Source organism: Taudactylus pleione, unplaced genomic scaffold (assembly GCF_031769625.1).
Source record: "Taudactylus pleione unplaced genomic scaffold, aTauple2 ptg000917l, whole genome shotgun sequence".
NCBI lineage: Eukaryota > Metazoa > Chordata > Amphibia > Anura > Myobatrachidae > Taudactylus > Taudactylus pleione.
The window spans coordinates 751,911-778,679 of record NW_028285318.1 but is presented as its reverse complement, the minus strand read 5'-3'; the positions used below and the strand labels follow the sequence as shown (position 1 = coordinate 778,679).

General features: G+C 42.9%; 1 protein-coding gene across 3 annotated transcripts in view; it reads left to right on the top strand.

The window, feature by feature from the left end:
- MARCHF11 (membrane associated ring-CH-type finger 11) overlaps positions 1 to 17,459 on the top strand; it is an 86,681-nt gene extending 69,222 nt beyond the window's left edge. For all 3 annotated transcript variants that reach the window (XM_088459627.1, XM_088459628.1, XM_088459626.1), the window contains 2 exons: positions 4,064 to 4,256; positions 16,988 to 17,459. In XM_088459627.1, the coding sequence (XP_088315753.1) occupies positions 4,064 to 4,256; positions 16,988 to 17,313 (519 nt within the window). In that variant the 3' untranslated portion in view covers positions 17,314 to 17,459. The remainder of the gene's footprint in view (positions 1 to 4,063; positions 4,257 to 16,987) is intronic.
- Positions 17,460 to 26,769: the final 9,310 nt, after the last annotated feature.

Sequence of the window (26,769 nt, the reverse complement as noted above, 5' to 3'; positions counted from 1 at the left end):
TTTATAGTTGGGAGGGGCATGTCTTAGCTGAACTCTAAATTACAGTGTAAAAAGTAAACTATCCAGTATATGTGTGTTGCATGAAAAACAGCCAATATTTTCTCTAAATGCATTTGCATTGCACATGGTTGGTCCAGGAGCAGAGTTACTCCTTTTTTAGCTTTGCTCCTAACTAAGCATCAGCCATTATGATTAAATTAATTAATATTCTGATATAATCTGCATTTACTATCCCTTTGTTTGTAATTTTTTTTCATGTTTTTTTTTATTGTTGTTTAAAGCATTGTCAGCTATTCTGTTTGTTGATCATTAATGACTATGCCTGCACCACTTTATGCTTGCGTATGAAATGTACAGAATAGGATTAATAGTGAATGTCTTGCCTGCGCTGCAGATTTTTATGATGGAATCTCCTAATTTACAAATTTCCATTCAATCTTTTGACGAGCATTTAGGCTTCTATTTTACTTATTGAGTGATTGTTTTGGACTTTATAGTGCTACTTTAATTACCATTGTATGTATGTCACAAACACATTTTTATTGTGCATTTCATCAAAGACATACTGTCCATCTTTCACAATATCGGCTGATTACATTGACTTTCAAATGCAATTATGATTGTGGCCTAACAGGACAGTCTTGCCTCAAGCAAATTTTGGTTTGGTTGGGAAGTTATGTTATGGGTCCCATTTTGCCCTGATTTTGCACTTTTAAATGGTGATTAATTATGCAACTTTATTGGTTCATATGCACCTATATTGCATGTGTTTTGTAAAATATTTTGATATTAAAAAGAGTTAAACTGCCACCCCTTATATTTCCTTACTGAAGAGTCCTGTCAGATCAACAAACTAAATTAATAGTACCATATAGTATCATATCACAACATGTTGCTCATATGTGATGTATGTAAATTTTAATTAACAGGTAACATTTCATTAGCTCAGAATTCAGGTGATCACATGCATAGCATTATTTTCTATGTAGATGGATTCATACATTATCAAGCTTGGCATAAACTTTCCAGATGAAATAATCTGCTGCAGTAATCCATGTGCATATATTTTGTTTTGGGGATAATCCGCCACCTGTCTGTTTCTGTTTATTGCAGCGCACAGAATATTAATATAATGTGCTTATTGGATTTAAAGCAAGTTAGCTAATTTCCAGTACAAAGCATCTATATAGCTGTTGGAGCTGTATGCAAAGAGTGTACATGTACATTGTTGTTGTATACTTTGTGGGCCTGTGGGATAGGATATAGCCTATCTGTGTTGCAGTGCCATCTTCTGAAAACTGTTAAGCACAATTGTTTTTGTTTCACATGAACGTGTGTAGATGTCAAGTTGGTGTTTGTACCTCTGTGTCCCTCTGTAATTTTGCTGATTTTTTTTTTTTTTTTAAGATACAGGAAAATTTAATAGCATACTAAGTATAGAAGAATGCACACAAATCACTGAAATTGATGTAGGCAATATAAAATATTGCAATGGTTTGTCAGGAGCTGAAAAAGGGTGTATTGCCTTTATTTTGATCCATAACCTTTAGTGCATGCATTGACTGAACGTTGTGTTTTTACTGATCACCAGTTTTTCTTGTGAGGACAAAATGTGACATTTATTTTTACTACTGTTACTAAATGTAACATTAGTTGATAAGTTTGGCTCCTGTAAATCATTACTTATGATCTATTCTGATGCAATTTCTCATCCTACATCATTTTAATACCATACAGCAGTGGTTCCTAAACTTTTTTGAATCACGGTGCCCTAGTGTATCAGCATTGTTTTCATGGCACCCCTAGGCCAAAAGTTTGTTAATGAGAAATTCAGAAGAAAAAAAAAATGTGGTAAATTGTGCTTATCTGTAATCCTTAGGGTAAGTTATGTGTGGCAGACAGGTTTGCGCTTCTGTTTGTCCACATATTTACATTACATTGACTATAAATAATTTGCCTTGTTGCTGTACCACAAAGCTGAGGCACCCTGCAAGTGTCCTGGGACACCCCAGGGTGTCACGGCACACAGTTTGGGAACCACTGCCATACAGAAAGCAATAAGATGATATAATGAAATCTCTCACTTAGGGGTCTATTCAGCAATGATTTGTTTACATGAAAAATACGGAAACTATGATTTTCTTATTTTTTATGTAAATCTCCTATTCAGCAATGGTATAATGGAGAAAATAACGCAGTTATCTTCTCCATTAATTCCCTGCCTGCAGAGTACCGCAATGTTCGGCAAAGCAAAAACTGTTAAATCACTCGAAAAATATTTACTTTATATAACGCCATCTCAGAATGGCGTTATTTGAAGAAAATACTTAAATATCCCAAAAACTGCAGGGACAGAGGGAAATTTATCCATAAGTCCCTGCAGCATCTTGTAAGTCCGCCCAGTCTCTGTGACTGCTTTCCGGTGACCGCCGACAGGTAAGTCCACCTAGAGCATGTTAAACCTGCCTAAATTGATTGACATGTGTATACAGGCTTTACACTTGCCTGTATACATTTATATTTAAATGTTAAATATAAAAGCACATAAATATACATGTATACAGGCCAGTATAAAACCTGTATACACATGTCAATCAATTTAGTCAGGCTGGAGCTGTACTTACCCCGTTGGTGGTCACCGCAAGCAGGGATGGAGATTATTCCCGAAAGCATGACTGAGCATGTGCAGAAGAACAAACAAGGTATTGTTTTCGGAATCCCAAAAACAATGCCTTCTGTGACATCGCAGGGACAGCGTGTTACCGCAACTGAATAGCAGCAATAAATTATCATAATTGATTAAAGAGACGGTGTTGCCCGATAATATTCTGGGCAACATCGTCACTCTTGCTGAATAGACCCCTCTGTGTGGTTACATTACAACATCTAGCCATATGGAAATGTATGAATAAACAAACACAATTTAAATGGAATATACAGTTTCATTTTAACATTAAGTAATTAGCTGTAACATTGTATTAAGTTGTCACCTGCTTAGATTTTCACTATAAAATAAATGCATAACCCTAATTAAACATCTGTTGTTTTTCCCTTTAAAAATCAAATGAAATGACAATTTAATAATGAGTACATAGATTGTTGCAATTTCATATAATATTGTTGCAATGCAAATGTTTTAAGTACTAGTGGGGTCATGATGCAGCCTGTCAGAACCAGTTCTGCTGATAGCATGCTTCCCAACAGTTCAAATTTCAGCAGGATTTTCCTGATCTGTTGCTATTGCCTCACTGTCCCGTGGTCGACTTGTACGTCACGATTTGTGGGAAATTGGGGCGCATGTCGATCATGAGCTGGTGCAGTACACACCGAAGCAGGTGTTGTATTAAGTTTGTGGCAAACCGAGAATGTTTTAGGAGAAGGAGAGGGAGTTTGGAGTGGAATCATCTTCAAAAGTGCTAAGCCACACCCCATGCCCTGATTTGTACATTCATAATGTTGTGAGGTATTATGATAATCATCATCCTCATTGTGCATCATTGCATTAGCACTCCTACAGGTGCATCTGTGGCTGTGTCCACGTCTTTGTTAAAATAACATTGCATGTGCTTACAGCATGTTTATGCATTCCCATGCCTTACCACCCTGCTGCTCTTGCCTAGGTGTACAGAGATGCAAGTGAACAATTTGCAAAAATATTTATGGATATATGCATATGTTATTCTTGGAAAAATGCACAGAACAGAAATCCATATTCTAGCTCTAAATGAGCCCTATAGTCTAAATACAACAGTTCCTGTATTGGAAATATAATTTCAGGATAGCAAAATACTTAATTTTAATTTGATAGGTGCATATTTACCTAGGCCACATCAACTAATCAGATTATTGCTTTCAGTCTAACTTGCTTAGGAAAGCTTAAATCTAATAATTGATTGTTGTGGAGTACAAATTTTGTCCTTAGATGCAGTGTTGGCCCTAGCTCTTGTCTGTTACATATTGACACTGTAACCTAGACAGTTGTATAAAAACTGGTTAATAATAAACAATGTTTTATATTTAATGAGCAAATGAACTAGTTGTTAAACTATTCTTTTTGTCTTAGTGGCAGCGCATTACAGTGACGCTGGTGGAAAAGGTTCAGATGATTGCTGTAATCCTTGGATCATTATTCCTAGTATCTAGTGTGACGTGGCTTCTGTGGTCAGCATTTAGCCCTTTCGCAGTTTGGCAAAGAAGGGACATCCTTTTTCAAGTATGCTACGGCATGTATGGCTTCATGGATCTAGTGTGTATAGGTAAGTTTTTCAAATGATTTTTGTGTCATTGGGTGATTTGAGTGAACTGTATTTATTCTTGCACATTTAGCATCCACTGTCTCCCATATGTTTTCATGTTGATTGTGATCACAAGTTTAGCGTACTACAATTAATTTCTGCACACATAAGGGCTAATGCACAGTTACATCTACACTGTAAGTCCATTTTGCTGATGGATATTGCATGTCTTCACACTGAGCATACTCCGTAGCAGACTGCACGCTTGTATGGGCAATTTATAGTCGTGTGCAACACAGATGCATCTCCACTTGCATCTGAAGGGGTGTAACTGGTTGGTGATGGAGCGATCACATGCATGCTTAGTTTAGTGAGGGCACATCATCAAGGGCGTGTAGACAGAATTGCGTGCCGCCATCAGGGGGGATTGCTGGGACTCTAATCCAAGGCCTGGACACTCAGATAGAGAGGGTGGGGGGGACTCACCCATATCTACCACCCACTGTGCCACAAAGTTAGAGGTGGTGGCCTACCCGCTCTTACCACTTGCCCTCCCATCATGCTGCTGAAAGGGGGAGGAGCTGCGGCATGTGAGCCTGAAGAGAAGAATTCAAGTGTCATGTCATGCGGGGGCTGGCGGGTGGAGACAGAAGGGGAGCTTGTTGGCATAGACATAAGAGGGGCTGGCTTGCATAGACAGAAGGGCAGCTGGCTGGCATAGACATAAGGGGAACTGGCTGGCATAGACAGAAGGGGGGCTGGCAGGCAGAGACATAAGGGTGGCTGACTGGCAGAGACACATAAGGGGGGATGGCCGGCATAGACAGAAGGGGAGCTGGCTGGTATAGACAGAAGGGGTCATGGCTGGCAGGCAGAGACAGAAGGGGGGCTGGCTTTTACTGTAGAGACTGTGGGGCTGGAGTTGCAGAAACACTGACTGTTTGTCAGACCTGTGATCCACAATTTCTGATGGCAGCCCTGCCCTCTAGTTAGGGCCCTTCTGTGCACGTAACAGAAACTCAGGACCTCATTCAGAGGCGGTCACTCGGGACGATCGGTAGCACCCAAAGTGATCGAGAATATGCAAAATGAGCGCTCAGTCGCAACGCACATCGTAAGCGCGGAAACACCCACAACAATGAAAGCACACCTCCTATCTCTACGGCCTAATTCAGAGTCGGTCGCAGGTGGCAACCTACGTCAGCACGATTAACACCTATTACAGTGTTAATTGCCTAGAGACATTGGTTGAGGCAGAAACCATCGCCTGCACTCGCAATGCTTAAGGTAGACCCTGGGCTACCCTTAGCTCTGCGAGCAGTAGCGTCGTTATTGCAATGAGATGACATGTGTGATGACTCGCTCAGTAATATATGCACGCCCTTAAAACGCCCTTTTTAAGGTCAACCACGCCTGCTTCCACACCAATACTCCCCCGTTCATAAGCACCTTCCCCTGTAACCACCCACAAACGGCACGAAATGTCAATCTCAGCTACGACCTCGTAGTGACTAAAGAAAGACAGGCTTGCGCATGCGCACTGCCATGTACACGCATGCGCAGTTGAAAAAAACATCGCTCGCTACGACCAATCGCTCCGTGCGACCGCCTCTGAATGAGGTCCTCAGTCTTCTGACTTCAAACAAAAAAAAGAAAAATAATTATTTTAATATATTTGTAATAATGAAATAACCATAATAAGGCACTTCTTCTTGTTTATCGTGTCTGTTCTGTCATGCTCCTGAGATAGCTATAGCATAGGATGATAGCCAGCAGTACAAGTATTGCCACTGTCCCTAGTAAATATGCGATAACCAGCTTCCCTATGCTTTACCATCGCTGGCTGTGTGCTTGATCAATTGAGAAAGCCATTTAGGACTTTTTTCCCATTGATAAATAGGCTCCTTAGAATTTCCCTACTGGAAAGCAGACCAGGGAAGGATGGAGAAAAAGCATGAAAGGAGATTCATTTAACTGATATTTTTGCCTAATTGTACATTAACCCACTGAGTTTGCAATTTCAATTAGTTGGTTGACAATCTAGATGCTTCAGTTAGTGCTGGATGTCCAAAAGCTCCAACCCACTATAAAAGTAAGAATAATTTACCATAGCATTGGGATTTACCTGTTAGTGAGAACCAGCCACAAAGTAGGTTCCAGGTGATTCTTGATGTGTTGATAAACTTTGGAGAAGTAATCAGCAAAGTTTGTTGGAAAAGATTAAATGTGCTATATGGGTGTTTTAAGAGCTGGTGGGGCCATGTGCATCACCCCTCCACGTACTGCAGCCCCTCTCAAACCTGTTCCCAGCAGTCAATCTTTCAGGTGATACATTTAGGAACATGCAGCATGTGCAAGAGAGCAAAGATTCTGGCACAGTGCCAGTCCCCTGGCTACTGTAGCTCCTGTGAGGAGCCATCTTCTCCACAAATCACCCCTGCACTAGTATAGGGAGGTAGGCACCACGCAGGCAGCCGCAGTTGCAACTGGTCAGTCATACACTCATGAAAGGTATGTCACTTAGTACAGACGTTTGTGGGCCCCTTAGCAAAATTCTGAAGGCCCCCAAAGCTTCAGGAGACACCTCTCAGCTGCGCTCCCTAGATTGCCTAGTGCTGCAAAGAGGGCATGCTTACTGCCACCAATCATTTTTAATACAAGCATAAAACCAGACCTACTTGAAACTGAATAACCCCATTAGTTGATGCATATAGCTTATTACACCCCAAGCACTCACCTCCCCCCTCCCAGAACTCACCAACCACCTCACAGATGCAACAACCACCTCCCAGCATGCACTGACCTCCTTCCAAAACACACTGACCCCCTCCCAGCACTCATTAACCCCTTGGAGGCTGTACGGTCCCCATAGCAACTGAATACACGGTAGTTACACCTTTAACCCTATGTGTAGATTATAGGCCTGATGCAGAGATGGCAGTACAGTTAATTGAGCATATATTGCTACAAAGAAACTTGAATGGAAAAAATGTGTATATTCACCCATATGCACAGTTGTAACCAAAATGGAATTTTCATTTCCAAATATAATTCTAAATCACATCAATCCATCATAAAGAACAATTTTGCCATTCTGCAACAAGATCCTATTATAAAATCTATTTTGGATGACTACCTTAGATGTATCCTAACTTCCAGTCAATCGAAAAAGCCGCCAGCTCCCATGCTACTCTGCTAGAATGGAGTTCAAATCCCGATGCTGGAAAACCGGCAGTGAAGATCCCGACAGGTAAGTATTTTTAGTATTCACTAACCTAACCCCCCCTAACCCTAACCCTCCCTTAGGGGTACCTAACCCTAAACTCCCCCCAACTGCCTAACCCTAACTTCCCCTGTAAGTGCCTAACCCTAACCCCCCTTCCCCTAGTTTAACCCTCCCGGCGGGGTGCCTAACCCTAATTCCCCCCGGGAGCCCCTAACCTAACCCCCCCCACGCAGCTGCCCGCACCTACCGCCCGGCTTGTCTTCGATCGGTATGTCGGGCGTCGGGCTCCCGGCGTGGGTAAAATGACAGGCGTCAGGATTTCGACGCCTGTCATTAGACCCCTGCCGGGATTAGACAGTCGGGAAGCTGACCATCGACTTCCTGACTGCATCCCTTGTTAGCGTCGGGCGTCTTTTTTGCCGAAAATGCAACGCACCAACAGACTGTCCTGATTAATTTGACATGTGACCCTTGTATATTTCTGTGCACCTGAGTCTATATATGAACCATAACGGAACTTGGAATGAAAAAAGCTGTGGTCGCTACATTGTAGCTCTTCGTATACAAATTCAAAGACTCAGTCAAACACAGCTATACAAGTGTCACACGTCAGATTAATCAGCACAGTTTGCTGCTGCGTCCTAGTTGCTTCACAATGCAACGTGACGCATTTTCAGCAAAAAAAGATGCCCAACACTAGCAGAGACTCCCACGGGACCTGGCGCACCAATAGTGACTGTAACAAAGATGTGTAAGAAGAACACATCAGTACATAAGGAAGCTTTTGCCTGGAGATATAAATTTTCCCTCTGTAGTAAATAGACCCTAATGTGTTTTCACATAGTCTTGTATAACCAACCTCATTCATCATGGACAGCAGGAAGGAGAATAATGGATTTACCTGTGCACTTGCATGCTCACATCAGATCATATACCTAATGTACATGCACATCCACCACACTAGCTAGTCACCATGCAGTCTGTTTATGTATTGTATGTATGTAATAGCAGTCACTGCCATTTTGCTTGGATAAAGGTCCTGCAACCAATGCTTTCTTCTTCAGAGCTCAAACTAAACTGTCAATTTGAAATTTTTCTAATAAAGTGCAGATACTGGTTTCATACATACAGTATTTAGTACTGAGAAACAGTGATGATGTAAGGTGCATTCAGTGAGAATAAAAACCACATTGATTACAATTAATTAAGATGAAGCCTGGAAAAGGCAACGTGTGACATTTATTGACATTTCCACAGCAGTGCATACATCATTAAATCTCCTAGATTATCATTATTAATTACAAAGCAAGCTGACCAAAAATTCATCATGAGAAGGGCATGAGTTACTGCAGGCCATTCAAGTAGTGGCTCACTTATAATGCCGAAAGAGTCAATAAATAGCTATAGCCAAAGGAATTAACAGGAGAACTCATAAGCAAGAGGATTTTCTCATTCCTGTATTCATTATCAACATATAATTTTATTTTATCACTGAACATATAATATTAAAAAACAAGTACTGTATATTATTTTGTATTATAAGATTATGAACATATGATTTGTAAATGTTTATTATAGTCCTTAAGCACTGACTAAGACCCAAAAAGAAAAGACATATATAGGCTATCACAGAGTGAGTACTATGCACATACACAAAATAAAGACAACAAACGCATAAGTACCTATACGTGTGATTCTGACACCAGGGCCAGTGCAAGGTTTTAACACGCCCTAGGCAAAGCTACACCATTCCGCCCCTGCTCCCCCTTACTGCACTCCCCCTTGTGTACGTTTCAATGTCCACTACAGACCCTGACCCAGTCATACACAGTGCCAAGTCAGATTTGCGCCAGCGAAAAGAAGCGCATGCAGAGTAAAAAAAAAATACAGGTTGTGGCTGGGAAAATCTGTACATTTTGGGGGTAAAGTGCATCTTTTTCTTTTATTTACATTTATTTGTATTGATATTATGTACATGTGAATACTGTTTTCCTTATATGTATTTGTTTTTCTTACATTTTAATTCAACCTACATTATTTTATTTTTTTATCAAACACAATTGCTGTTTAAAATTATTATTGGGAGATAAACCATTAATTAATTATGCAGACAGCAGAGAGCAGCTGCACTTTCTGTAAACTTGCTTACTTACTTTGTGTAATTTGACATGACACTGGCCAGCCATTATTCTCAGCCCCGGCTAGGTTTGCACCTCATCTTCTCCAAAAGAAAAGGGAGGAGGAGAAAAAAGGGGAAAAGAGATCCGAGGGCGGGCGATTTGCTTTTACATAGCATTCATCAGTGTTGCAGCTGACAGCCTGACCCACCCCGGGCAGTTGCGGGCCGCGGCATAGAGACCTGAAGCTGCTGGCCTAGAACTGTGTTAGAACAGTGACTGTCACAGTGGGGTCCGGACACATAGCGGCTATGGATGCTTAGAAACATAGATGTCACCAGCCCAATGAGATAGAAGGATGTCTCTTTTGGAGACATCCTTCCGTTTGTTTGGTGGTCTCAGCTGCACCCTCCAGGGGCGTTAGGCAGCTGCCTAATGGAAGTGCCGGCCCTGTCTTGACACTTACGTACACTGAGTATAGGCTGGTGAGCATTTGGTGTTAGAGCTCGCACAGGATATATAGAAGTTGTACCATCTCTGAGTTGTCTATGGTGATTAGAAATAGAGATGGTTGAAAAATATTCAAAGACCAACTTGATCAGGAATTGACGCTGGATATTGCGTACATTTTAATATTCTGGTGGTGCTCTCCAGAGTCAGAAAAAGGTGCAATGTAGGGGAAGAAAAAAGAAGACTCTTTGCTGGGGGCACTCTTATCAAAATGTGAAAGATTCTGAAGTATGTTAAAATTGTACTTTTATTCTTATACCTTTAAAATAAAGGGGTATCATAAACCATATAGTATACACACCAAACAATACACAAGATATATAAAATTTACAAAAAACTAATTTTGCATAAGTTAGTGTGCAAACTCATATATTGAATATAAGTGAAAAATTCACATATATCAAAAGAATGATGAAATAATTATATGTTCCAATCTGGTCATAGAAGGGAAAATATCCTCTCTGTGTGAACAATGATAATTAAATCTTGGTGAGTTATATGAACAATCTTAAACTGATAAATGCACCCTTGTAATTTAAGTCTTAAGAATATAGGTACAGGTACTACAGTTGACACGATTAATAACTTTAAGGGTGCTAAACATCGTTAGCCCTATGTCGTCCACCCTGTATCACATTTGACATCCAGTATCCGAACAGCGTCCTGTGTGAGTCTAGGAGTGTCCAAAATAGTTCGGAGTAAGCATATATTTAAAAATTCATAAATGAATAAATTATTGCATAAGCATATTTTCAAAAATTCATAAATGAATAAAGCATTGCAAAACATTTATGCAGTATTGCCAGTGCGTTAATAAAAACTTCAAAGAAATGTATATATAAATAGATAGTAAACACTTTCTTAGTCCTCTAATAGAATAATTGAAAACGTTGCACCCCTCTGCAATAGGGTTATTTTGTCTAATATCCACCATATGTCGTCATAACATATATTTTTGTGTACTTCAAGTAGGGAAGAGCTGGATAAAATATATCATAGCATCAGTAACAATTATGACTGAAAGGGTCTCCTATTTTGATAAACGACATAAATTCCAAGCATACACTCAGATAATCCTTTGCATCAAAACATGTTATATATTCAACAATGTCACCTAAAGAAAAGCGTTAATGCAATAGTGTCACAAACAAATGTAATATGTGACCAATAGAGAATATATGAAGCTGGCCAGACTTAGTCCCCCCGCTTCTACAGTACTGTCTCTCTGTCATGCTGTAAAGCAGAGGACAAAGAATGAGAGAGCGGAAAAGCAGCTGGTGAGAAGAAAGTATAGAGGCACTTCTGTTCAGGGGCGGATCTAGACTGTTCTTTTAGGGGGGGGGTGATTTCATGATTAAACTCCTCCTCTTTCTGGTCCCAGCTCCTCCCCTTCACAGGTTTTTTTTGCCACATTGATTATTACAATTTATATATGTTATTGTATTCACTATGTGTGAATACACAGTTTTAGTACCAGCAGCCATCTCCCTGCTTCCCCATCCAGGGCCAGATTAAGACTTGTGGGAGCCACGGGGAAACTAAGTTGTGGGGGCCCCAACCAATCAAATTGATACTAACCGCCTGTTGCCACTCCTACGCAAAATTGCAATGCAAGGTTGCTGGCTGGAGCTCCCCATCACAGCCGCAATGGGCAGTGGAGGGCATAATGCACACACACACATACAAGTAGAGGGCCAGGAACCGGTGCGTTACCTGTCAGGATGCCGGTGGCCGCGAATGGTGTGCATTGTGCCATCGAGTGCCATCTTCCTTCTAATGGAGCCTGGGCTGGTAGAGCGGGGAACCAGGCAAGAGAGCAGAGCGTCGAGGAACATATCCACTGAGGAAAAGCCAGACTGGACCCTGGACTGGAAGGTGAGTAGGGGGAGGGCCTGACTTTGCAGTGTGCGACTCGAGTCAGCTATGCTTGCGGAAGCCAGACAGGCAAGGGAGGTGGCAGAGTGGGACGGGTAGGGGCAATGTGTGGGGCCCCAGTGTGTGGGAGCCCCTGGATGACCGCCCCGTTCACCCCGCCTATAATCCGGCCCTGTCCCCCTCCCCCAGCCATTTCCCTGCCCCCCCCCCCCGTTTGAGGGCAGCAGAAGTCATCCCTTCCTCTCTGTGCTGGGGCAGCAGTAGCCACCTTTCTGCTCCCCCCTCCATCTCTCCGATAACAGCAGAAGTCACTCCCCCAGAAGCAGCCATCACTCTGCTCCCACCTCCCCCAGTCATCTCCCTGCTCCCCACTCCCTCTGTTCAGGGGCAGCAGAGGCCATGGTCATGCCCTCCAGTGCTTAAGCAGCGGGCTAGGACAGAGGCTGTAACATCTCCCTGTACAGTGTCAGTAGCGCACAGAGGGCCTGATTCAGCTTTGGAAATAGAGTGAGATTTAGCACTTAACTGATCATCTTGGTGAAACCATGCTGCACTACAGGTGGGGCAGATTTAAAATGTGCAGAGACATTTAGATTTGTAAGGGAGGTGTCCTAACTGACATCTAAAGTGCAGTGTAATAATAAAGCTGTGCAGTATTTGTGGGCTACATACAAAAGCAGGCCCAGAGAGCACCACTGTGCAGGGATGACAGTCTCTAGGCAGTCCTGCAGCAGCAGGATGCGATCGAGGAGCCGGCTGTGATCTCTTCCTTCTCAGCTTCCGGGTGACAGCCTGTCACTGACACACCTCCCTGACTAGGAGCGCGCTTACACAGCTCCGATTACAGGCAGCTGAGTGATGCAGAGGAGAGAGATGATAAAGAACGGACTGTGCTAGGGGGGGCGATCGCCACTGCTTCTGCCAAACTGCAAGAGTTTGTCTGGTGTCAGGAGACGTAGTAGGACAGAGCATAAACGACAGGCCGATGAGAGAGTGCTAAAAGGTTTTTTCTGAGGTAAAAGAGGGTTTAAGAGTCATATGGTGAAAACAGGTATAAAAACATGGCACTTGTGCTTGATATGCACCAAGTACTATATATGCAGAGAGGAAAGGGGATACTTCCGGTGTCCTGATCCCATGCATGTGAGGGACAGGGCGTCTGGGTGGACGGTGAACGGCGGGCGGCTTAGATGCAGGGCTGTAATCAGTGACTTAGAACTGTGCGGGGATTCCAGTACACAGTCTAATGAGTGGGTGCCCAGCCAGCTGCATCACATGTCCCTGTGTGATGACGATGTCTCGCCTGGGAGGGAGGCTTGTTCACATCAGTTCACTGAGTATAGTAAGGGCGTGTTTGTGTAATTTCAAACCACGTTGACCTGACACAGTTGCATATATGCCTGAGAAAGCCATTTTATTTGCTGGTTGTCAGGGCCAGTTACAAATACTGGAAGACAATAATGAACATTGCCAGTACTAGCAAACTGCTTGTGTTTTACTGGTTGCAAAAACACTGCTGATGCTATTACACAGCTTTCCTTATTGCTCAGTCATATATTATTCTTTTATTTTCTAATTATTATTACAAACACAAGATTGAGTGTTTTTTCTGCTTTATTAGAAAGGGTTTTGATGTTTCTTTGATGCTTGATAGTAAATGCATATTTTGCAAGCTAAAGAAATGGTTAAAACATGGGCCTAAGGGGGCGATTCAGACCCGGACACAACACTGCGTTCGCACGCAGCTGCAAGGGGGCCGGGTATGCAAATCTCGCGATCGCACAGCAAGATATAAGGACGCCCTCTATGTCTTAGCATGCGGCTGCAATGTCCTCGCAAGCCAGTGTAATGACTCCCACTTGCCCTTTGTTACGCACGTCATCTCCAGGAAGTGTATATAACAATCGGTAACGTCGGAAACCATTGGAGGCATACGCAGTGCTTGTGGTAGACCCTACCCTACCGCAAGCACTGCGAGTGCTTCAGTCAAAAAATAAAGCCAGGTGACGTGTACAATGACACAGCCTTGTAATTATGGACGCCCATAAAACGCAGTTTTGCCGCTCAGACACGCCTACGTTCACACCACCACTCCCCCGTTTTCCAGGACCTTCCTCTGTCACCACCCACAAACGGCACATTCTGTCAGTCAAACTAGCGGACCTTCTGTGTTATCCGTGCGATCGCTTCCCGATCGCTATGACTGGCTCGCGCATGCGCATTTTGATGCATACACATGCGCAGACAGGCAACAATCGCCCATAGCATGCGAGCGCAGCATTGTGTCCGGGTCTGAGTCGGGCCCTAAGTGTATGTGACATATGCCTGGTATAAGCCAGTTGCATACACTGCCAATGTGGAACCATATACCATATCTAGAGATGAGCACAGTTCAGTTTACGGGCAGATATCTGCTATATTTGCATGTTTTATTTAGAATAAATAACGCCCATTTTGTGGCTAACTCTGAATCAGCAGCTTAGTGTGTGTTGAACAGTAAATTAGTTCACAGGAATCTATAATCTGCAAACTCTATATGTTCTTGTGAACAAACGATTGCCACCTACAGTAGCAACAGCTAGCTTGTGGTGACAGCCTCTTAAATAACATGCTGTCATTATGTTACAAGTAGCATACAGCTCTAAGCACAGGGGTCACATGATCAGCTAAACTGAGATTCCTCCTGCCGAGCCTGTCAAATTTTATGGAAGGCTGAAGTTGGCAATTGACCTAGAACAGAAATAAACTACAGTCTAGAATAGATGATGTGGAGTTGTTTTATTTGTATGAACATTAAGGCACATGTATTGCTGACACTGGGATAGGTGGTAACATACTAGCAACAATAAAAGGACTTTCTGCAATGAGTGCTTATTCCAAGGGAGAACACTAGAATGGTGTGTTAACTTATGCAGGGCCAGATTAACAATGGGGCAGATGGAGCTACAGCTCCAGGCCTCCACATAAAAATAGGCCCATCATCATGACAGCATGATGTTGACTGGCCATTTGCTGTCCACAAGGTCAGCCATAAATCATAAGTAGTAAAATTGTATTTCTAGTTACCTCACAAAATGAAGCTTTTTTTTCTATTACATATTTAGGAAGACATTGGGGCTGATAGTGTAGGATGTGTACACTCCCACATGGCACTGGCTACACCTAGACAGTAATGGTCACACCTCCTCTACTTCTCAAAATAGGCCCTTGATCATTTTCAGCTCCAGGCCCATGTTCTCCTCAATCCGGCCCTGAACTTATGGAATAGGTGGGCTGTAGTTAGTATTCGGCCGACGGGATGCCCAAACTGGTGAGTAGACTAATAACTGAATATAAGTACAAGGTACAGCTCCCTATTCTATTTCCTTAGATAGTGCAAGGAATGGAGTAGACAGTTTGAAGCAAGTAATATCAAGAGCAGACAACTGGCAAATTGTCTGGTGAGGACAGGAGAGACACTGTTACTAGGTGGCAATCCTTTATTCCATAAAACAAACAGAATTTGAAGAGCATAGATTTCAGTAAACTCCTGCTTTCAGGACTAGCTTTTGCTGCCTAGCAACAGCTAGTGGGTAGAATAGCTGGTAGCAATGGTTGCTCTGAAGAATTATAGTCTGTATGTCTCAGGTGGTCTACAGTAGTCCTTAATGATGTATGCCAACTGCACTGTAAATGGTGAGAGAATGCCTTTCACCATGGCCTTTATCTTGGCCTTTAACTTGAAAAGTGTCAATCCAAGAAATCAACAGCTCTGTAGTGAGTAGTTAGGTATGCGTGTGCCTGTGTGTGGCTGTGAGCTATAAATAAGCAGATAAAATTGGCACTATGCACAACAATTCTAACTGCTAAACTTACATGGTCATCTGTAGTACGCTGATTTTACCTCTCTGTCAGTGGATGCCAAAGATCTGGTGACCATTTCTGATTTCCAGTCATCAGTTTGACTGGGAATATCTCGAACATCCTTCTCTTGAGAAGAATAACTATCACCTTTCTCCTAGGTTTGGCTTAACAGTGAGAGAAAATTATACCGGAAGACCACAACTGGCTCGTTTCTGATACCCACAATTGGGCAGAGATATCAACACCACTGATGGCAAATGCAGCACTCCCGCTACTGGCCATGCAGGGGAATGTTGTTTTGCTCATATCAGGATCCTTTTTTGCCTGCTTACACCCTTTCTTGCTGGAACCAGTGGTGGGTGCCTCTGTAGCATCCATTAATATCCATTGGAGGGAATATGGTGTTTCTTGTTCTAACGGGCTCTGAGTCAAATAATAAAGAGCACATCCTGAGTCCTTGCCAGCATTTCCCTGGGATTTTTATATGGAGAGCCTCTGATGGTAATATGTACTTTGTGACTTTATATTTCTTATTTGAAGCGGCTAGAGGAGAAAATGCTATAATCAGACGCATTTTTTGACAAAGCTCGCTCCATCTTCCTCGCTGACAGAAATTGTGACAGGGTCAGCTTGGGTTACTCAGCTGATCATGTGCCCCATGTTTACAGCTCTATACTAAATAAAATATACATATTTTTTTTATGTCATTTTATAGAAATGCAAAGCAGCTTGCATTGATACTTATACCTCCTTATACCTGGGAGTATATTTACTAAAGTGAGAGTATTTAGAAGTGGAGATGTTGCCCATAGCAACCAATCAGATTCTAGGTATTATCTTACAGAAGGTGCTAGTTATATGTTAAGTAGAATCTGATTGGTTGCTATGGGCAACATCTCCATTTCTAAAAACTTCCACTTTAGTAAATATACCCCCTAGAGAGGCGGAATAGGGTGACCATCAGCATGGTCCTTTGTAGGGTTTAAAATAAAGGTAATATAAGTATTGAAAAGAAAAACAGCCCTCCCACAAATATGAATAAAATGTTGCCAGTACCTTACTGTTTCAGCTTCTAATGAGGTTTTTTTTTAAATTTAATTATCAGCACTTTTAATTGTTTATTCAATCAAATAAAACATATTTCAAAGACTTATTAAAATGTAACTTTCATGTGGTTATAGGTTTAATTATCCATGAAGGAGCTGCTGTGTATAAGGTCTTCAGGAGATGGAGAGCTGTGAACTTGCATTGGGATGTGTTGAACTATGACAAAGCAACAGACATAGAGGAGAGCAGCCGTGCAGTGCCTTCAACCAGTAGGACATTGTGGCTACCCCTGACAGCATTGCGATCCAGGACCTTGGTTAATCCTACACAGTTAAGCTCTCCCCGATTGCAGTGTGGATATGTCCTGCTACATCTGTTCAATAGAATGAGGCCTACTCCAGAGGACTCCATAGAGGACAATAATTCTGGTGAGGTTGTTATGAGAGTGACTTCAGTATAAGGAGGAAAACGGTTCTTCAGTGACGGCAACTACAAACATTCCCCCAGCTGTGGACACTGATTTTGAATGTTGGTGCAATGAACCCAAAGCACTTTTAAAGTATTTAAATATATAATAAAACATTTTTTTACTTTATTCTTTTTTATAGAAGCTGTTATATTAAAAATACAGTTTTCAGATTCAAATATTTTTTGCAGTGTTTGGCTGTTTGCATTTTTTATACAGTATGGCAGTATGAGTTTATTTATTTATTAACAGTTTCTTATATAGCACAGCATATTCCATTGCGCTTTACAATTGGAGTTAACCTAAGGTATGATTATCAAAGGCAGGGCCGGACAGGGACTACAAATAGGTCCTGGCATTTAAAGAGCACACAGGCCCACCTCGCGTCAGCATCTGTCTCCTGGCATAGACTCCTCCCCTAACTATTCCTGACCCCTCCCACTTTAGTCTATGCTCTTACAAATGTAATTAATATTAGAACAACAGACAAGTACACATAATTAGCTATTAAAATACATACAACAGAGCACAACCTGCATGGGAGTCAAACATTTGGTATTGTGTTGGTTCTGTTAAGTTGTGCAGACACCTATAGATATATCTGTCCAATTCGTGTGGTGGGACAGAAAATCTGGCAATGTGTGGGAGCAAATAACAATAGAAATTTGCTCCCAGAAGCTGGAAAATGGACCAGATTATTTTTTCCCACCAGACAGATTGGACAGATATCTATGGGTAAAGCTGGCACTTCACTGGTGTAGGTCATGCACAAGAAAGGGGAAAGCATTTTCCCAAGCGATAGTTTAGCAGTTGTAGAAGATTAGATAGTGTTCACTGTAGGACTTTTTTAGGGCAGGGGTGCTGAATGCAGAGGACACCTCTATGCACACCAAAGCAGAGCCACAACTACACATTTTAACAAAAGAGCGTTTGTGCCGCCAACTATAGGGGAAGCAGGGAGAGCGCGTGCCGAAGGCATGCACAAGAAAATTTCAGGCATAGTTTTGCTGGGAAGGGGCGTAGCCACCTAATATTTCACGTTACATCACACAGTAGTGTCCCTTTTTCACATTACGCCACACGGTAGTGCCCAATAGTCACGTTACGTCACACAGTAGTGTCCCTTTTTCACGTTATGTCACACAATAGTGTCCCTTATTCACATACACATATATGAATATTTGCACATATTATAAAATAGAAATATAATAAACAATATATTGTATACAATATTAATACTACATGGATCTGCAGGTTTGAAATAGCAGCATACTAAAAGGAATAAAGAGACAGGAAAAAGAGAGGAGGAAAGGGGGGAGCCAGGAGAAAAAGAGAGGAGGAAAGGGGGGAGCCAATAGAAAAAGAGGAGGAAAGGGGGGAGCCAGGAGAAAAAGAGAGGAGGAATTTGGGCAGCTGGGGAGAGAGAAGGAAAGAGGGGACCCAACATAGGAGAATTAGGGAAAGCCAGGAGAGAGAGAGGAGGAATAGGAGGAACTGGGGTAGAGAGAGAATATGGGGAGCCAGGAGAGACATAGGAGAAATATGGGGAGTAGGAAGAGAGAGAAGAAATAGAGAGAGCCACGAGAGAGTGAAGGAACAGAGTCGAGAGAAAGGGAGGAGGAACTGGGGAAACTAGAGAGACATAGGAGAAATAGGGTGAGCTGGGAGAGAGAAGGAATAGGGGAAGCTGGGAGAGAGAGAGAGAAGGAATTGGGGAGGCCGGGAAAGACATAGGAGAAGGGAGCTGGGTGAGAGTATGAAGGAATAGGGAAAGACGAGAGAGCGAGAAGGAATAGGGGAGACAGGAGAGACATAGAAGAAAGGGAAAGACAAGAGAGAGAAGAGGAATAGGGGGAAGACAGGAGAGACATAGAAGAAAGGGGAAGCTGGGAGAGAGAAGAGGAATAGGGGAAGACAGGAGAGACATAGAAGAAAGGGGAAGCTGGGAGAGAGAAGAGGAATAGGGAGAGATGAGAGAGACATAGAAGAAAGGGGAAGCTGGGAGAGAAGAGGAATAGGGAGAGACATAGAAGAAAGGGGAAGCTGGGAGAGAGAAGAGGAATAGGGAGAGACAGGAGAGACATAGAAGAAAGGGGAAGCTGGGAGAGAGGAGGAATAGGGGGAGATGAGAGAGACAGAAGAAAGGGGAAGCTGGGAGAGAGAAGAGGAGTAGAGGGAGATGAGAGAGACATAGAAGAAAGGGGAAGCTGGGAGAGAGAAGAGAAATAGGGGGAGATGAGAGAGACATAGAAGAAAGGGGAAGCTGGGAGAGAGAAGAGGAATAGGGTGAGATGAGAGAGACATAGAAGAAAGGGGAAGCTGGGAGAGAGAAGAGGAATAGGGGGAGATGAGAGAGACATAGAAGAAAGGGGAAGCTGGGAGAGAGAAGAGGAATAGGGGGAGACAGGAGAGGGGGAGACAGGAGAGATGGAGGGGGATGGGAGAGATGGAGAGGGAGACAGACGGAAGAGGGAAAGGGGGAGACAGAGATGGGAGAGGAAGGGGGAGACAGAGACGGGAGAGGGGGAGACAGACTGAAGGGGGGAGAGGCGGAGAGGGAGATGGAAGGGGGAGAGGGAGACAGATACTAGAGGGCGAGAGTGAGGGGGAGAGGGAGACAGATAGGAGAGGGGTACAGAGATAGGAGACGGGAAGGGGAAGAGGGAGTCAGAGATAGGAGAGGGGGAGAGGGAGACGGGAGGGGCATACATAGGAGAAAGAGGGGAACCTGGGAAAGAGAGAGAAGGAATAGGGGGAGACAGGAGAGACATTGGGCTCGATTAAATTCAACGCAAATTCAATAGCACCGGAAATGAGCTCCCAGAGCTATTTAATCCATTGCGCTACTAAGCCCGACTAAGGATTTCTTCTCGCATCCCTCCTGGGATGCAAGCAAAAATCCAACAAAAGTCCAGGCGCAATGCTGTTTTCTGCCCTTAGCGCGGCAGAAACAGCATCGTGCCGGGAAGTTTAGTCAGAGAATGCCCGTTCTCGCGACTAAATACCTTGTTTAAGGCGCGAGGCACAGGGGAAGGGCATTCTCCAACCTAACAACATGCAGAATTGAATTGAGCCCATGGGAGAAAGAGGGGGAGCTGGGCGAGAGAGGAGGAATAGGGGGAGATGGGAGATAGAGGGTAAGAATAGGGGGAGAATTGAGACAGGAGGAATAAGGGCAGGCAGCAGAGTTTAGGAATAGGGGGAGATGAGAAGGGAATAGGGGGAAACAAAAAAAAGAGAAGAAATCAGGGAAGATAGAAGAGAGACTAAGAGGAGGAGGAATAAGGTGAGATGAGAGAGAGACAGAAGGAAATTAATGGCGGAGATGGCAGAGATACCTGATGTAGTTTTGGTGTGCAGAGGTTTTACCTACTCACCATAGGCAGTCCCCCGTGAAGCAGCGTCCTGCTGTACTGTAGCTGATGCCCGGAAACCCGGAAGTGCGGCTCCTCTGAATGGCATGTACTCCTCGTGCGGCTCCGTTTCCCGGGCAGCAGACTGTCTGCATAGCGCTGCCCCAGATTCCTTCCCACTGACCCCAATCCCATGGGGCTTGGTCGCGGCCAGGGCAGTTTCTAGGGTCTGAGGCTCCCAGTGCGAGCAGTCAAAATACGCCCCCCCCCTCCCAAGAAGCGGTAATATTGCCTCATCGTGAGGGAGTGTGGTATCACAGTAAGGGAGCATGGTCTCGAAAGAAGACAGAATGTCAGCCGCTGTACACCCCCCAACTGACATAGCACACGCTGCACACCCCCAACTGACATAGCACATGCTGCACACCCCCAATTGACATAGCACACGCTGCACACCCCCAACCGTTCATTGGCTGAGAGGCGGGGCCTGACCTCTGTCAGCCAATGAACGCTCAGACACGGACCTTCAAAGGAGGAAGCCACATCTGAGCCTCTACACTAGCGCCAGCAGCAGCCTGCCTGACGCGACACTGCTGAGGAAGAGGGGAGGTAAAGAAGGCGGAGTTGCTTGGCAGTTCCGATTGTCTTCTAAGTGTAACAAATGCAGGCCAGCCCCACCATGTTTCTGCAACTTCAGCCCTGCAATGTCTCCCCAGTTACCTTCTGTGTCCCCAGCCAGCCCCCTACTCTGTCCCCAGCCAGTCCCCCTTTTCTGTCCCCAGCCATCCCCCCCTTATCTGTCCCCAGCCAGCCCCCCTGCTATCTCTCCAGCCAGCTCCCCTTCTTTGTCCCCAGCTAGCCCCCTTCTCTGTCCCCAGCTTGCCCCCTTCTGTGTCCTAGCCCCAGCAGCCCCTTCCCCAGCAGCCCCCTTCTGTGCCTCCATCTTCAGTAAGAGATCATGTGGGAAAAAAATGCATACAATAGAATACAGTGAGTAAAATGATAACATATAAACCTGATCTATAACAGAATACACAGGACATAACATATTTCCCTTAACTACAAAATATTATAGTATGGAGCAAATAATAAATGTAGAAGTGACACTGATCTTGTTCATGCAAAATATGAGCAAAAGCATTTATAATTTTGTCAGTTATGTATACTGTGATGAGGGTATAAGGGTCATTTGATACTGTACATGTACAGTCGGAAGGACCAAATATATTTCAGAGAACAAAAGGCACAGAGGTGACAGACACAACCTCATATTGTATTCATAGTCTGCACAAAAGACAACATAAAAGTATTTGTAGTGTATACAGTCCACTGTCCCAAATAAGCCAATACAAATTTTGAGGTTACAATTAATTTGCTACAACATAGCCTAAGCACAAAAATAATCATCAGTTTTAATGGATACACTGTATTAGTATCATGGTGGCTGTTCTGCAGAAATAAACAGCAGCTAATATTCATCTCTTTGCGGGCTGTGGCAATTAAATGAAAACTTGCATAGCTTATAAATACTAATACATGCTTATGGTTTCAGCCAAGTTTTCCGTAGTTACAGTATTACTCCATGTGTCCTCTTTGCTACTAATGCTTGACTCAAATTGTTTACTTCCTCAGTAACCAGACTCCTTATATTCTTTAACTAATAGGAAACAGTAAGTTAGGATATTTTTGATGGCTCTTTCCGATGGACTGTTCCAAAAGGGCATATAGTTTGCAAGCTCCACTAACCCAAGGAGTACATGTCTTTTAATTTAGTGCTACATGAATTAATTTGGAATGGTAAGCTTCATTCAACCAACAAACAAGCTCGTTAAAATTCATGATGTAGTAATTTTATATGAAACCCACACATACATTTTTTATTTCCTAATACCTAAAGCTCCAAATTGTACAGTACTGTATGTGTTTTTAGCTATTTCACATTTCTGTTTTTGTCCATTAAATAATATGTTTTCTAAAACATTGTTTGACAAATGTTATGTACATATATAAGTAATCAATTCAGAATTTACAGGTATAATGATGTAGTTAAATGTAATTTAATTTCAGGATTTGACAAAATGATGCTGATACACAATTTTTACAGCGCATATCTTGCATGAATTAACACTGCACATACTCATTAAATGGGCACATAAAGGTACGCATATTAATTACTAGTGGCCACTCCAAGGTTAGTATCTTTACTTACCTTTGTGCTATGCTTCACTATACCATCTTCTTCCTTTTCTCTGACCGTAGTTTCCTCTCTTATAGGGGTATTCAATATGGGTGCGATAACATAGTTTTTTGCGTTAATATCGCACTTTTTAACGTTTTTGCGTTAATATCACTTGTTTTACTTTTACACCCTATTCAATTTCAAAGACTTATCGCAGTTTTGAAAAGTCTTTGATAAAAAACGGGGATAACTTTTCACCATTGAATAAGTGTCGAAAAAAAGTGCAGAATTGGGGTTTAGGGGTGCAGGCTTAAAAAAAATAGCCTGCACCCCTGAGATTGACATTTAAAAAAGAACTGTGTCAAAAAAAGTTTAAAAAAAAAATAGGGACACCCCAAAAAATTTATTTCAAAATTGGGGTGCAAAAAGAAAAATGGGAAAAAATTGTTAAACAATAGGGAAATAGGTTCAGGGCTATTCTGCAAGTATGCGGCAGATGTTTTCTAGAATAGAATTATAGCGGCAGGTGCACAAATGCAGAATTTTTAAAAAATTACTTTAGGGACACCAAAATATGCTAGTACCCATTTTCATGTACCCCAAATTTGATGGGACCACTTAAAAACCGAAAAAAATAACCTAAGTGCTCTTCTGCATCACTTCTTCAATGTCGGGAAAAAAGCACCTGCTGCGGCTATTTAAATCCCCGACTTTCAATTAAAGGCTAAAACGGGGGTACCCATAGTGATCCCCCATGTTTTTACAACTTTAGGGGGTCTTACAATTATTTTAAGGAAAAATTTGTAACTTTACGCAAATCCAACTTCGGAGTTTCCCGTTTTCGTTAATTTGATATTGAATACGGGGATAAGCAGGAGCGCGCACCATACCTTTACGCAGAAAAAAACTCCGATATGAAACGTTAACTTCGCCAGGGAAGTTAACCTTTCATATTGAATACCCCTGTTAGTGCGTCATCATACCACCACCTATCCCCTTGCCTACCCTTACCAAGCACACGTTTAACTCCCTCGATGCTGCCATATTTTCCTCTTTACCATATGCATTTCTCTCATGTATCACCACCCATTTCATGCCCTTCCCAAGCTGTCTACCACTACAACTGCACCCTTTCCTCTGCTTAGCCTTCTGCTCTAGCTGTCTCTCATATGGGGCATACACACTAGACGATAAAAGTGAATGATATGAATGATAACGATATCGTTCAACGATATATCGTTCATATAGTCCAGTGTGTATGCACCAAACGACCAATGATGCGCACTCCCACATGTTTGCTGTTGTGCAAATATGCAGGCCAATCTGACGATATCATCAGAAAGTGCCTGTTCAGGGATGTGGCAGGATGACATCAGTGAATGAAAATTGTTCAGTGTGTACACCTAATATCTTTCACCAATATCTTTAATCAATATCTTTCAGCACATCGTCTGGTGTGTATGCCCCATTAGTCTTCAAAGGTCCAACCTCAACATAACTGTGGCACTCCAAAGTCACATTCTGCCTGCACTCGTGAACATCTGTGGAGAAAATCTGTGACTTCCTCCACTTCAAAATAATTATCTTCCCCTACAGTTCTGCCCTAAATCTCTAAACAGTATCCTGTATCTCTAAACAGTTCTCTAATTTCCTTTGAACCCCAGTCATCACTTTGTCACCTTCAACTTCCTACTCTGTGCTATGTAATTTCCTACCATCCTTCTCACCCCAGTCTCCACTTCTAGCCTACAATCTTTGTTCTCACCCTCATTTCTGAGGATGAAGTCCTCACCCTTCTTTCCTCTTTTCCTCATTCAGCTTATCCCATCTCACCTCTTCTGCTCCCTCTTCTGATGACCTTTTTAACCTGTACTATTACTCTTGTGCTTTCTCTTCCTCTTCCAAACACACCTTTGTCTCAAATCCTCAACAAAATGTCCCCTCCAGTGCCAACCTGGCTGCCTTTTCAACCCGCCCCTCTCCTCTATTACTTTGCCTTCCTAATAAAGACACACCTTTATGTCATCCATCCCCCAAAAAGTCCATTATTTCTGCCTCTATTTCTAGAATTAACCTCCCCCCATCTTCACCTGCTGTTTGAGTGACAACTGCCTCATCACATTTCTCTTCCCCCTCCCTCATTGTCTCACTTCAGCCAGGCTTTTGCTCCCATCTCTTCACTGAAACTGCCCTTACCAATGTCACTAAATATTTTCTCACATGCCAAAACTAAGTGTCATTACTCCTTACTCTTTCTTCTGAACCTTTTTACTGTTGACCAGCCTCTCTTTCTGCATCATCGACTTTATCGACCTCTGTGACATTGTCTTCTCCTGGTTTACCTCCTACCTTTCCACTCTCTACTTCTATATCTCCACTTCTGACTACACTTTATTTTCTCTACCTCTACATGTTGGCATAGCCCAGGGGTCTGTTCATGGCTCCCTGGTCTGTTCCTTGCACAATTCCTACCTTGGTGAATTTATCAGCTCATTTGGCCTCCAATACTGTTTCTATGCTCACAATACCCAAATTGACTTCACCCCACAATACAGTACCTCTCCTCTCTGAGAAGTGCCTTCTTTTTCTTGTTTTGCTTTTAAGGCATCCTATCTACCTCCAAACTCTTGACAAGCACCTTCTGTCTTGTTCAAAGTCTTCATCCTCATCATCTCTAACCCTGCATGTTGTACCACTGCTGCTGGGCACAGGCTTGCTGTACATTGGTGTGATTTCTGCTTTATCCCTGCTGCTTCTCTGGTGGTTTTACAGTTTACAATGTAATTTATTATTTGTCATAACTAGCCAATGGTTCAAAATATAACATTTTCTGAGTGCAAACATTACAATACATAGAAATAGAAAGTATTCAGTTTGTCTAGCTGAAAATAAAAAAATCCACATGGTGATATAAGCATTCTAAATATTGACTCATTAAATACAAGTGTTGTAACAAGATTCGGGCATTTACATTCTGGTCTAAATTTAACTGAAGAACTTCATTCTTAGGGCTTTTGTCAAAAGGTCTTGGTTGGTAGAAATCCTGTACTCTGCTTTTCTTCCTGCCCAGCAACACCAAAGATTATCACCTGTTAAGGGCCTATGTGCTATTAGGCATTCTGCAATGGACACAGGGCCTGATTCAGATCTACACACGAATGCCATCACAACTGTGATTTCTCATGGAAAATAATTGCAAAAATATGCTAATGATCCATGGGCCGTTCATGGCCAAGACTGAAAGCATATCACATCTGCCGCTCACACACTGAAAACATTGGAAACATTGAACATAGATCTGGCTGCCATCAGCCTTCGGAGTAAGTCTAAGCTGTTGCAGACATGGGGGCATATCCAATTACCCGCGGGACTTCTCCCGCGAGTAATTGAGGCTTGAATGTCCTGCGGCGCGGGGTTAAGCTATTCAATAAAATAGCTTTTTCCCTGCGCCGTTCAATCGGCTCTCGCGCGCGGGAACACACTGTTTACGCGAGAAACGCGGAAACTGTGTTATTGCCTCTAGCGTGAGGCCGATTAGGGTGGCTTCACGCAGATTTTACCTCGCACTACATGAGGTGCGAGGTAAAGCCCGACAGCGGTGTCTCGGGGACACCCGCGCGTGCATTCCTCGCTAATTGAATTCCGACAAGCGCGATAATTAGCCGCGGGGTAAACTCTGCAGCTAATTGGATATGCCCCATAGCGTTTCTCCAGACTAGCAGAGGGTTCTCCCGCTGCGGGCAAGGACACCGTGGATAATTTATGGATGTCCATAAACAGTGTTTAAACAGTCCGTTACGCCTGCGTTTCTCTTGCCACCTCCCCCCTTATTACCTCCCCCAAGTGGTGACTACCTGTAACTTACTTTGCAAGTGATTCTTCTTTGTGTGCAAAACAATTGCTGTGCATGCGCAATTG